The sequence below is a fragment of the Mastomys coucha genome, unplaced genomic scaffold (assembly GCF_008632895.1).
Source record: "Mastomys coucha isolate ucsf_1 unplaced genomic scaffold, UCSF_Mcou_1 pScaffold21, whole genome shotgun sequence".
Classification (NCBI taxonomy): Eukaryota; Metazoa; Chordata; class Mammalia; order Rodentia; family Muridae; genus Mastomys; species Mastomys coucha.
In genome coordinates, this window is record NW_022196904.1 from 137,606,694 (window position 1) to 137,618,744 (window position 12,051).

Here is a 12,051-nt window from a genome sequence, read left to right on the forward strand (position 1 = left end):
TCAGAAATCCACCTGCCTCTGCCTCCCAAGTGCTGGGATTAAAGGCGTGTGCCACCACCGCCCAGCTGCCCAGCTCTTAATTCTTTTCTTTTTTCTTTTTGTTTATTTATTTTATGTGTATGGGTACTTTGCCTGCATATATATCTGTGTATCCATGTGTGTCAGATGTCTAAAAAGGCCAAAAAGAGGTCATTGAATCCCTTGGGACTAGAGTTACACGGGGTTGTGATGCACCACATAGGTCTTGGTAATTGAACTCTGATCCCCTGGAAAAGCAGTCAGTGCTCTGAACCATCTCTCCAGACCCTTTTCTTGGTTTTTGAGACAAGCTCTTGTTTGGTAGTAGCCCTTGCTAGACTGTTGCCCGTCATGAAGCCCAGACATACCTGGAACTAATGGCAATCCTCTTGCTTCAGCTTTCCAAGTGCTGGAAACATGTCTGGCTCCAAAGTATTTAAAAAAAAATTTTTTTGAGACAAGATCTCACTATGATCCTCAGGTTGGCCCTGAATTCATAATCCCCCTCCTACCTTAGCCTCCCACATGTGATTACACACATGTGCCACCATACCTAGCAGTAAATACTTTTTATGTTTTCTTTCATTTTTACAAATTTTATTTATTCATTTTATATGTATAGATGTTTTGCCTGCATGCATGTCTGTGTGCCATGTGCCAAGTGCTTGTGGAAGTCAGAAGAGGGTGTCAGACCCCCGGAACTGGAGTTACAGGTTATGAGCAGCAATGTGAGTGCTGAAATCAAATCAGAGTCCTCTAGAAGAACAGCTTTGCCACTGAGCCATCTCTAGTGATAATTCTAGAATCTTGGCTTCTTTAAAAACAACAGGAATATTATAAAAATATGCATTTATTTTAATTCCAGTTGTAGGGATGTGGGGCTTCTTTGGATTGTCCACAGAATTGACCATGATTTGCCTCCTGCTCTAGCAGAAGTGTGGTTTTTGCCAGCTGCAGATTGTGTGGTATTTGGAATTTTAGGAACTTTTCAGAGTGTATATAAATACTAGAGTCCCATAGGTAGGGTCAGTGGTTGTTGGTCCTATAGGGAGGTTGGTTGCACTTTGTTAGTAGTCGTGCTCAAAGAAGAAACAAAGGGAAAGAAATTAGATTCAGGGATGTCTCCTCCTCTCCCCCTCTCCCTCCCCCTCCCTTCCTCCTTCTTTTCTCCCCCTCCCCCTTCCCCCTCCCTTCTATTCTTCTTTCTCACCTATCTAGTGATGCTAGGTGAAACCCGGGGGAATAAAGGGTAGAAAAAAGAAGAACTGACCAAGTAGTAAAGAGAGCTGCAGCCATGTCTGAAGCCCTACGTGTTCTCATATATTCCTTATTAGTTTCAGTGACAAATATTATCATTCTGTTTTATTCCTTTTAAACATATTAACTGAGAAGTAGTATAGTCTAATTATCCAAAATACCAGTTCTAGAAGCTGTAAAAGTGCCTACAAAAGCATGAGTACCTTAGTTCAGAGCCCCAGCAGCCATCAAAGCTGAGCTCAACACTGTATAACCCCAGTGTTAAGGTGGCAGAGACACTGGATCCCTGGAGTTCATTGGCTGGCCAGCTTCATCAAACCATGAGCTCAGCTTCAGAGAGTAACCCTGTCTCCAAAACAGAGGGATGGGGGAAGACATCCAGTGCTGACCTCTGGGCACACAGGTGCATACGGACACTTGCCCATACCCACAGAACATACATAGACACCAGAAAAATGCCATCATAGTAGGTACTAGCTACCATTGTAAGCAAAACCCAGACTCTCAAACAGGGGCTTTTCTCTATTGAGCCAGCCTGCAGTCCAAGCAGTCATTTTATAATGTCAAATTATTTAGACTCCTCAAGATTAATTATGGGCTCTGGAGAGATGGCTCAGCAGTTAAGAGCACTGACTACTCTTCCAGAGGTCCTGAGTTCAATTCCCAGCAACCACTTGGTGGCTCACAACCATCTGTAATGGGATCCTATGCCTTCTCCTGGTGTGTCTGAAGACAGCTACAGTGTACTCATATAAATAAAATAAATCTTTAAAAAAAAGATTAATTACGACTAATTAAGAGTTAAAGCAAGACTTTTTGACTTGAGCAAAAGCAAGTAACTATATGTCAATAACTATATGTCATACCTGTTGTTGAAGACCTGTAGTGTTCTGCTCCATTCCTCAGTATTAAAATAATACTGTTAAATTGATGCTCTGATAAAGCAGGTGGATCTAGTACTTCCCACATTTTCCTTACTTTCTCTCAGTAGGGAAAATGGACCGTGTATGTGGAATACAGTGCAAGGCCTTGGGCTAACTGTCTGAAGTTTGAGATAACAAATCATTGCTGGAGGGACAGCCCTCTGCAGGGCTGTCGTCTAAACTGTACCTTCTAGGTAGTACAGGTAGGAGCTGGACACATGCTGGTGGGAAGAACGCATTCCAGGCAGGGGGAACAGCAAAAGTACTTGAAGTGGAGGAGCAGAAAACATGATTAGGAACCAGCACATGGTCCAGTTTCATTAGAGCATAGGTATGTGAGGCTCCCGAGATGGGTCAGCAGGTCACGGTGCTGCCTGCCAAGCCTGGCATCTTGGGTTTTATAACCAGGACCCACATGGTGGGGTGAGAGAACTTCCAAAGGCTGTCCTCTGTAGCATGTGTGCCCCACCTCCACGAGCAGGGGCCTGCCTGTGTGCACACACTCATTTTTTTTTAATTTTATTTATTTTATTTTATCATTTTGTTGTTTATATGTATGGGTGGTTTTGCCTGTGTGTATGTCTGTGCACTATGCACACCTGGTACCCATGGAGGCCAGAAGAGGTATTGGATCCCCTGGAACTAGAATTACAGATGTTTGTGAGCCGCCATGTGGGTGCTGGGAACTGAAACTGGATCCTGTGAAAGATTAGTCATTGCTTTTAACCACTGAGCCATCTCTCCAGACCCAGCTATTTTTGTTCCTTTGTCTCTTTGGTTTTTTGTTTGTTTGTTTGATTGTTTGTTTGTTTTTTCGTGACAGGGTTTCTCTGTGTAGTCCTGGCTGTCCTGGAACTCACTCTGTAGACCAGGCTGGCCTCGAACTCATAAATCTGCCTGCTTCTGCCTCCTAAGTGCTGGGATTACAGGCGTGCTCCATCACTGCCCGGCTGTCTCTTTGTTTTTGAGACAGTAGTCTCTGTTTTAAGTCCTGGCTCTCTTAGACTTTTCTTTGTAGACCAGTCTGGTCTGAACCTCAAGATCAGATCCTCCTACCTCAACTTCCTGACCACAGTTGGCCTTTCAACCTTATTTTAATTGAAAAAATTATACAGCTAGACACACACACACACATATATATACACACACATACACACACACACACAAACACACACAAATATGTATATAATGGCTGATATCTATAGTGGTAGATCTCTGTGAGCTTGAGCCTTGTCTACATAGTGAATTGCAGGCCAGCAAAGGCTATGCAGTGAGATTACATAAAAAAAAAATCAACAACAGGGGCTGGTGAGATGGCTCAGTAGTTAAGAGCACTGACTGCTCTTCTGAAGGTCCTGAGTTTGGATCCCAACAACCACATGGTGGCTCACAACCCCCCGTAGTGAGATCTGACGCCCTCTTCTGGTGCGTCTGAAGACAGCTACAGTGTATTAAGCCGGAGCGAGCTGGGCAGGAGTGAGTTGGGCCAGAGCCAGAGGAGCCGGAGCGAGCAGCCATCTGTACAGCTACAGTGTACTCATACACATAAAATAAATAAATAAACGAATCTTTAAAAAAAATCAACAACAATAAGCAATAACTAACAAAATATAGGTGTTTGAAAAGAGTGAAAGATGTAGATGGAAAGATGAGCTTTAACAGTATTAAAATAATTTTAAATATCTCTTTCAGGATTCTATCCGTGCAGTCCTGGCAAACATGGACAACCTGCAGCCCTTTGTTACAGAACACTTCGTTGTATTTCCCTGTATCCTTTCTTTCCTCGTCCTTCCCCTACCCACTCCCAGAAAAGTGGAGTTTGATGTTTAAGTTCCCATCTCATGTGGCCCAGGCTGGTCCTCCATCCACTTTCCAAGTGCTAGGTTACAAGTGTAACCCTATATAAAACAACATGCCTGACAGTTGGGCCTTTGAGGTAGCTAGCCATGGCTGTCTTTCTCAGTATGCTGTCAAGGGTAGCATGGCGTTGACAGTAGTCCTCCTGCCTCAGGCTCCGAGTGTTGCGATTATTAGTCTACAACACCACACCTGGATTTCCCTAGCTCTCAGTGACGCACAGGTGACACTATAGATTTAGGTGGAAGCAGTGAGAAGGGAGGCCTTTGGATGGTAGGCACAGGAGAGCTGGTGTCTCAGCCTTCACATAATGACCGGCTCCATCCTCAGTTCCTTAGCACCATCCTCAGATAAAAGCAAGTGGGAGAGGGTTTCCCACCTGAAGTTTAAACATGGAGAGATCATCCTGACCCCCTACCCGTTTGTTTTTACTCTGTATATAGAGATGAAATGGTGGGCTGAAGATCTGCTTTCCGGTGAGCTAGAGATGACAAAGGAAATGGGCAGGACTGAGCTGACCACCATCTAGCTGTTTCCCCAACTGAGTTCTAACCACACAGACAAAGCCCTGAAGCATTTCCTTTAAGCTTAGTGCAATACCCTGTGACCTGGGCACCATGCTGTGTTATTTGATCTGCCCACATCTCCTTTATGAATGATGAGGAGATACACTAATTTTGGGGATCGTATGTATGAGTATTGGTGGGTGGGATCCATAGTGTATCTGGAGAGTAATTGCTCAGTGCCAGATACCCATGGCAACATTTAATTTGTTTTTGTTTGTGAGATGGGCACAGGGCCTGAGTTTGAATCCCCATTGCCTATGGCCACATACATGTACCTGTAACTCTGACCTTTGGCCAGGGAGGAAGGTGGTGGAGAGTTGGCAGAGATGGGCAGATTCTAGGAGCTCAGTGGTGGCTGGCCAGCAGAGATGAAATGCTAAGGTTCTGATTCAGTAAGAGGTACTGCCTCAAGGGGATGAGATGGAAAGCAGAGGATGCCAGTTTGTCAGGTAGGAAAATGTATCCTCCCTTGAAGAGCATTTATTAAAGTACAGCTTGAGTCAACTCCACTTGAGCATAGGGGTAACAGTTGTTCTGGAGCAAGGTAGGGCAGAAGCTCAGTCACTGGTGGTTCAGGAAAGTTGTACCAGGCAAAAAAGTAAAGGGTCCAGGCAGAAGTTTTATCTCAAGCCAGGTCCCATAAATAAATAAAGTCCAGAAATCCAGGGACAGCAGTCTTGCTCCATTATGACATTCAAATCTCTCATTATAGGGAAACCAGCAGGTGATATTCCTCTTGAGTTGGTAAGTTTTGCTTTTTCTGTACAAAAATGAAAATTGTCTCTCTTGCCTCAAAAGTGCTGCTCTTGTCTCTTTTGCCTTTGCCCCTTAGGTGGTCTCAGGTCCCACTGACTAAATATGAGACCATACGTCTCCCTTCATCTAAATTTCAGAGGCAATGTCTCTGGCAGAAGTGGAGATGTTACAAGTGGCCTTGGTAGGCAGTCCTCTGGGCTGTGCCCTCTAAACTGTGAGAGGCTCTAGAAGAAGAAGGGTCCCAGGAGTCTAGTCTCCTCTCTGCAGGTCCTAGCTGAGAAGGAAGCAGAAGCCACAATGAGGAAACGGAAACTCATGGAGGAGCCCAGCCCCCCGAGCAGGCCAGGGCCACACAGGTCAGTGGTGTAGAGAGGCTTTGCCACCCATTGCCATGTGTTGACCCTGCCCTTGAGCAGCTGCTTGATTTGGAGGTGCTTCAGTACCTTGCCTGCCCTAGGGGTAGACTGAGGAAAGGAAATAAGTGATATTTTCTATTTCACTGGAACAGTCTCTCAGCACAGTAAGATTGTTTTATTCTTCAAGTTAGAGGCAGAACTGGTGTGTAGCTTGACAGAGTGCTCACCTAATAAGTGTGAGGCCCTGACATCAGAAAAGAAAAATACAGACAAAGGCTAGGAGGAAACACTGTTAGATCTATAGAACTGGTCAGACAGTGGTGATACATGCCTTTAATCCTAGCACTTGGGAGGCAGAGATGGGCGGATTTCTGAGTTTGAGGCCAGCCTGGTCTACAGAATGAGTTCCAGGACAGCCAGGGCTACAAAGAGAAACCCTGTCTCAAAAAACAACAACAACAAAAAATCTATAGAACTGAATTCAACATAGTCAGTGAATATGTATGGTTTTACGTAATAGAAATCACAAAACGTAGGAATTCTCAGAATGTTATACAAAAACAGAAGGAGGCTGAAGTGATAGCTTGGTTCATAAAGTACTTGCCATGCAAGCCTAAGGGTCTGAGCCTGGTCCCAGAGCCCATGGGACTGCCAGGCATCATGGCACAGGCTTATAGCTGCAGTGCTGGAGAGATGCAGTCGAGTGGGCCTCTGGGGCTCACTGGCTAGCCAGCCTTGCCTATTTGGCAAACTCCAGGCCAGTAAGAGACCCTGTCTCAAATAAAAAAAAAAGTAGACAATACTTTGAGAAACAGCACTAGAGGTTGAACTTTGCCCTTCACACAGGTGTGCACATATGTACATTTATACTTCTATGCATACATGAACATATACATGCAAAGGACTTTGAAAAGATGAAAATGAATAAAATAGATTTTAGCCCATGAACAATTGGCTAAAATGTAAATGTGTGCAAGATACTGTCTGTGTGGTGGTACACTCCCAATCTCAGCTTTTAGGGGCAGAAGCGTAGAGTGACTCACTGTAAGAGGCCAGTCAGGGGACACTAGAGATGCCTTGTCTTAAGAAAAATGTAGTATGTATGCATGAAGTGTCAGGGAATGTGAGCATATTCCAACACGCTGAAGTTGCTGCTGCAGAGGCTACCTGTGTCCTTCTGAGCCTCCGTCAGTGGGAGAATTAGTCAGTCAGACAATCTAGTCATTGTTGCCATCCCCGGAAGGCCACCTGGAATAATCCAAGGTGTGGTTTGCTCCCCTGCTCAAGATGCTTTCATGTCAGTAAAGGTAGATTACAAAGGGGCTGACTCGACATGTCAGTGACAAATAGGGAGTTCATTCCAAGCCATGTGGAATGTAATCACATGTAAGGTATAAAACTTTTATTTAACTGATTTTCCTACAGAGATGAGGCCTCAGCTGTCCCCTGGGTTTTGATGTACAACTGAACATTTCATAGTTCGATACCTCTTTCCATCACATTTACTGTGTCTCAAACATACCTTTAAATGTTTCCAATCGAAATTCTATTGTGAATTAAAGCAACCAAAGAAAATCTTGCCATACAATTTATCCTGCCAGCCAGGAGTAGTATAAAAATAGCCAACTTGCTGAAATATTCATTTGGGCTACATTTGCTTGAATATGGTGATGCTGCCACAGCCAATGACATTTTCTGGGCTTTCTCCCCCGCTTCAGGGCCAAGATGGAGACATCTAGTGAAGCTTCCAGCAGTAAGAAGCCTCTGAAGGAGAGTAAGAGGGTAAGCAGCAAGATGGGGGCTTTGAGGCTCTGATGGCTCCTTCTCTGTTACAGGCTGGGCTCCTGTTACACACTCTGCTTGGTCCTTGCTGCACACTGAGTTGACTGAACTCATTCTTGGGTTTCACTCTCTGTAGAACGACATTCAACTATTCTGCACTTGTCACTGTCCCCAAAGTAGTTGTATAATGAACACACCCCATGGATCTTTTCATATTGACAGTCTTCTCGACTTAACTGCTCGTGTTTTATAATTTAAAAATAGGTCTGTATTGAATGGGCGTGAAATCCAATGTAGAATCCTCACTGTAGAAAATTTTTTGCCTTAATCTACATTGGAGTTTGAGTCTGGGCATGTCTCATTTTAGCAGGTGAGGTGGGCATGTATCAGCACTAGACATGCACATCTATAACTCTAGCACTCTGGACAAGGCAGCAAGATGGCTAGAGTTTGAGGCCTGCCTAACCACACTGTAAGTTTCAGCTCAGCAGGGCTGTGGAGTGGGACTGGAGGGTGGGGGGCAGTGCTGTGAAGTGATGTCTTCAGGACCCAGTGACGTCAGTGCATTCATAACCTCACAGCGGCCGAGGTGACTGAGTTAAACCCAGACAAGATCTAGGCAGTTATCATCCCTGCATGGACTGCATGGAAGGGGAAGGGCACTTAAGCTCAACCCCTAACTGAGGTGCTGGCAGATCATGAACTGCTGGGGAAGGGGAGTAGCCATTTTATGCTGGGGTATAGCCATTGGTAAGCTGCCATGACCCAGTAAATAACCCTACACCCATACACATGCAGGTAACTCTATGTTGTGGGTCCAGGGGAAAAAAGGGACATACAAGCAGGAGCTCAGTGTGCTGGGAAGAAGAGTGAAGGGGAGACAGGGAGAGAGCGGGGCAAGCAGTAAGGTGATCCAATGCAGTATTTACACAGATAGAATGCTGAAAGAATACATTTTAAATTACTTTATAAAAAAAACTTCGAAATAAAAATAGGATTCAAACAAACAACAACAAAAAAACTTTGGGAAGCTGGTCATGGTGGCACATGGCTTTAATCTCAGCATTTAGGAGTCAGAGGTAGGATCTGAATTCTCTGATTTGCAGTCAGCCTGTACTATATAGAGAATTCTAGGCCAGCCAGGACTACATAGTAAGACCTTGTCTCTAAAATAAACATAGGGTTTGAGAGGTGGCTCAGCAGTTAGGAGCATTCGCTGCTCTTGCAGACCTGAGTTCAGTTTCTAGTATCCATGTTGGGCAGCAAACAACTGCCTGTAACTCCAGCTCCAGAGGGTGCCACACCCTATTCTGGCCGCTGTGAGCACCTGCATGTGCTTGCACTCGCGCGCGCACGCGCACACACACACACACACAAATAGAATTTTTTTTTTTTTTTGGTTTTTGGTTTTTGGTTTTTCAAGACAGGGTTTTTCTGTGTTGCCCTGGCTGTACTGGAACTCACTCTGTAGACCAGGCTGGCCTCCAACTCAGAAATCTGCCTGCCTCTGCCTCCCAAGTGCTGGGATTAAAGGCGTGTACCACCACCGCCCGGCATAAAATTTGTTTTTTAATTAAAAAACAAATACCCAGTAAGATGGCTCATTTGTCAAAGGAACCTGCTGCCGAGTCTGATGGCTTGACTTCCATCCCCAGGACTCACAATGTGGAAGAAAAGATCTGACCAACACAAGGTATCCAGACTTCTATGTGCACATGCTCATGTAGGGATATATTTTTCACAACCTACTTTAGTAATGGTTCAACCTCCCCTCTAGCCCACCATCCACCAGAGGTAATAGAAAAGAAAGTTTATTAGGATATGGGGGAAGTGCACCTGTTTAGAAGTAGTTCTTTGGGGTGATTCCAATCTTCATTGTTCTCAGTCCAGTCCACTAGCAAACACCAAACATGAATCAGCAGCTGCAGTCCAGTCACTCGGCAGACACCACACATGAATCAGCAAGGGCAGTTCAATCCAGAAGAAACCACAAGGCTTCCCAACTAGCCCAAGTCTGTGGAAGTGACAAGAAGCCTCAGGAACCTCACGAGAAGTTCTTTGGCGAGTTTCTCTCTATGAAGTCACCACAAGCGAAGCTCAGCAACTCAATGTCAGGCAAACAAGACATGCGTGTTGTCAGTGAAGACTAGTGAGGCAGAAAAAAGCGAACCAATGCTTGAGCTCCCACTGTGTGTGGGGTCACATTTCTGTTCTTTCTAAATATCATGGGTCCTTTCATGTGTCTGCTTCAGTAAAACATTTCTTTCACCTGTTTGCCCCAGCAAAACATCAGTATAACCTAATTGAGTCTCCAAAGAAACCAGAATTTTCCACTTTACCCTCATGCACCTCACATTCCTATATCCACATAAATATGTAGTTAAGCCAGGGCATGATTGTCAGTGCCTTTAAGTCTAACACTTGGGAGGCAGAGGCAGGCAGATCACTGTGAGTTCAAGGCCCAACAGAGCTACATAGACTCTGTCCCTATTGCCTGAAATTTAAAAAGTAGCTAAAAGGTTGAAGAAGATGGTTTGGTGGTTAAGATCATTACTGCTCTTTAGCGGTTCTGATCATTAAGGACAGGCAGCTCACAACAGCCAGCAACTCCAGCTCCAGAGAGTTCTTTCCTACCCACAGAGACTTCTGTCTTTTGTGGGTACTACACTCACATCCCCGCACGCGAATGCATACACACACACACACACACACACACACACACACACACACACGTAATTCAAAGTAAAATAAATCCTTTAAGATATAAAAAAAGAGGGCTGGTGAGATGGCTCAGCAGGTAAGAGTACTGACTTATCTTCCAAAGGTCCTGAGTTTGGATCCCAGCAACCACATGGTGGCTCACAACCACCCATAATGAGATCTGATGCCCTTTTCTGGTGCATCTGAAGACAGCTACAGTGTATAACGCCAGAGCAAGAGGGGCCAGAGCAAACTCAATTCCCAGCTCACGGCCATCTGTACAAACAGCTACAGTGTACTCATACACATAAAAATATATATACATGTATACACACATATATATATATATACATACATACATACATATATATATATACACATATACAGAGAGAGAGAGGGAGAGAGAAGGAGAGAGAGAGAGAGAGAGAGAGAGAGAGAGAGAGAGAGAGAGAGGGACAGGTAGTCCCAGTGATGTGATTTTACTTGATTTATTTGATGACTTATTTCTTCATTTAAATGTTCACATATTGGCTATTCCATTTTAAGGCTCCTTGCCAATAAGTTGTCTTTAAAGTGGCACAATTTAGCCAGGCAATGGTGGTGCATGACTTTAATCCCAGCACTCAGGGGCAAAGCTACACAGAGAAACTCTTTCTTAACCCCATCTCCCCCCTCCAAAAGAAAGTGGTACATTTTTTTTACTTCCTCCTCCTTTTAAATATCTCGTAACTATTATATATGCCTTATAGATTTTTTTGTTTGTTTTGTTTTTTCGAGACAGGGTTTCTCTGTGTAGCCCTGGCTGTCCTGGAACTCACTCTGTAGACTAGGCTGGCCTCGAACTCAGACAGTCAGATAGCTGTGTGCCTCGGGGAAGCACAGGCCACCTAGTGAACATGGAGGTTGTGAGGGGAAAGTCCCTGGGGAAGCTGAGGCCCTTGAAGAGCCCAAGCCAAGAGAGAAGAGTGTGACACTTTTTATGCCTGGAGGCCAATGCATTCAGAACTCAGTGCTGGGAACTGTTATTGGACAAATTAGCAGGGACAAGATAGTGATGGGCCTTAAGTCCACAAGGATCACAGGAAGTAACCTAAAACCTTTTGGAGTGAAGTTCTGAAACAACTTTACTTCCAATATTTTTTCACCTGTTTAAGGCATGCTGTGTGCCAGGACACCCAACACACATATAAAACCTGGCTGCTTATTTCCAGTTTATCAAGTACTTGACTGTGCCCTTGGGAATCTAGACTTCTGTCTCTGGGAACAGGGTTAGAAGATGGGGCCCCAGTTTCGTGTCAGCCCCACAGCCCACTGAGTGGTTTTAGGCCGAAAGCTGTTTCCTCTGCACTCCCAGTCTCTGGAAGTCAAGAAGAGAATTGAGAAAGTACAAGAGAGGTACACGAAGCTTTGGAGAACAAAGTGCTCCACGAGCAAGATAATTGCTACAAAGAAGCATTTCCCTCGCACTACCCTCCGTACCTTCCTATTCTTAGTTTGACACATCAGCTCCTGCAAGAACAGTACCCACAGCTTCTTACTCAACATAATTACCTTTTCATCTCAACTCTGGGCTTAGAGAAAAGCTGAGCAAAGGAGCATGTTTATTGATTTTGACTCAACGCCCAAAGACAGCCTCCATCACAGACCCTGTTCCCAGGGAAAGGATTTCTCCTGAATTAATGTAACCACAGTGACTCTCAGTGCAAGCTACTTGAGCTGGAAGAATTGAATTTGTTCCTATGGTTCAGTGCCTGCATCCTCCCACCCCTTTGTGGAAAGTTTGGGTTATAGGAACACATACAGCCAGGGAGGACTGTGCATGTCTGAACACATTGA

At 44.7% G+C, this 12,051-nt stretch overlaps 1 protein-coding gene across 1 annotated transcript in view; it reads left to right on the forward strand.

The window, feature by feature from the left end:
• The window catches only part of Majin (membrane anchored junction protein), a 45,617-nt gene that overhangs the window by 29,257 nt on the left and 4,309 nt on the right, over positions 1-12,051 (forward strand). The window contains exons 4-8 of the mRNA XM_031389411.1: positions 3,891-3,966; positions 4,406-4,531; positions 5,334-5,365; positions 5,645-5,733; positions 7,452-7,515. Coding sequence (XP_031245271.1) covers positions 3,891-3,966; positions 4,406-4,531; positions 5,334-5,365; positions 5,645-5,733; positions 7,452-7,515 — 387 coding nt within the window. The remainder of the gene's footprint in view (positions 1-3,890; positions 3,967-4,405; positions 4,532-5,333; positions 5,366-5,644; positions 5,734-7,451; positions 7,516-12,051) is intronic.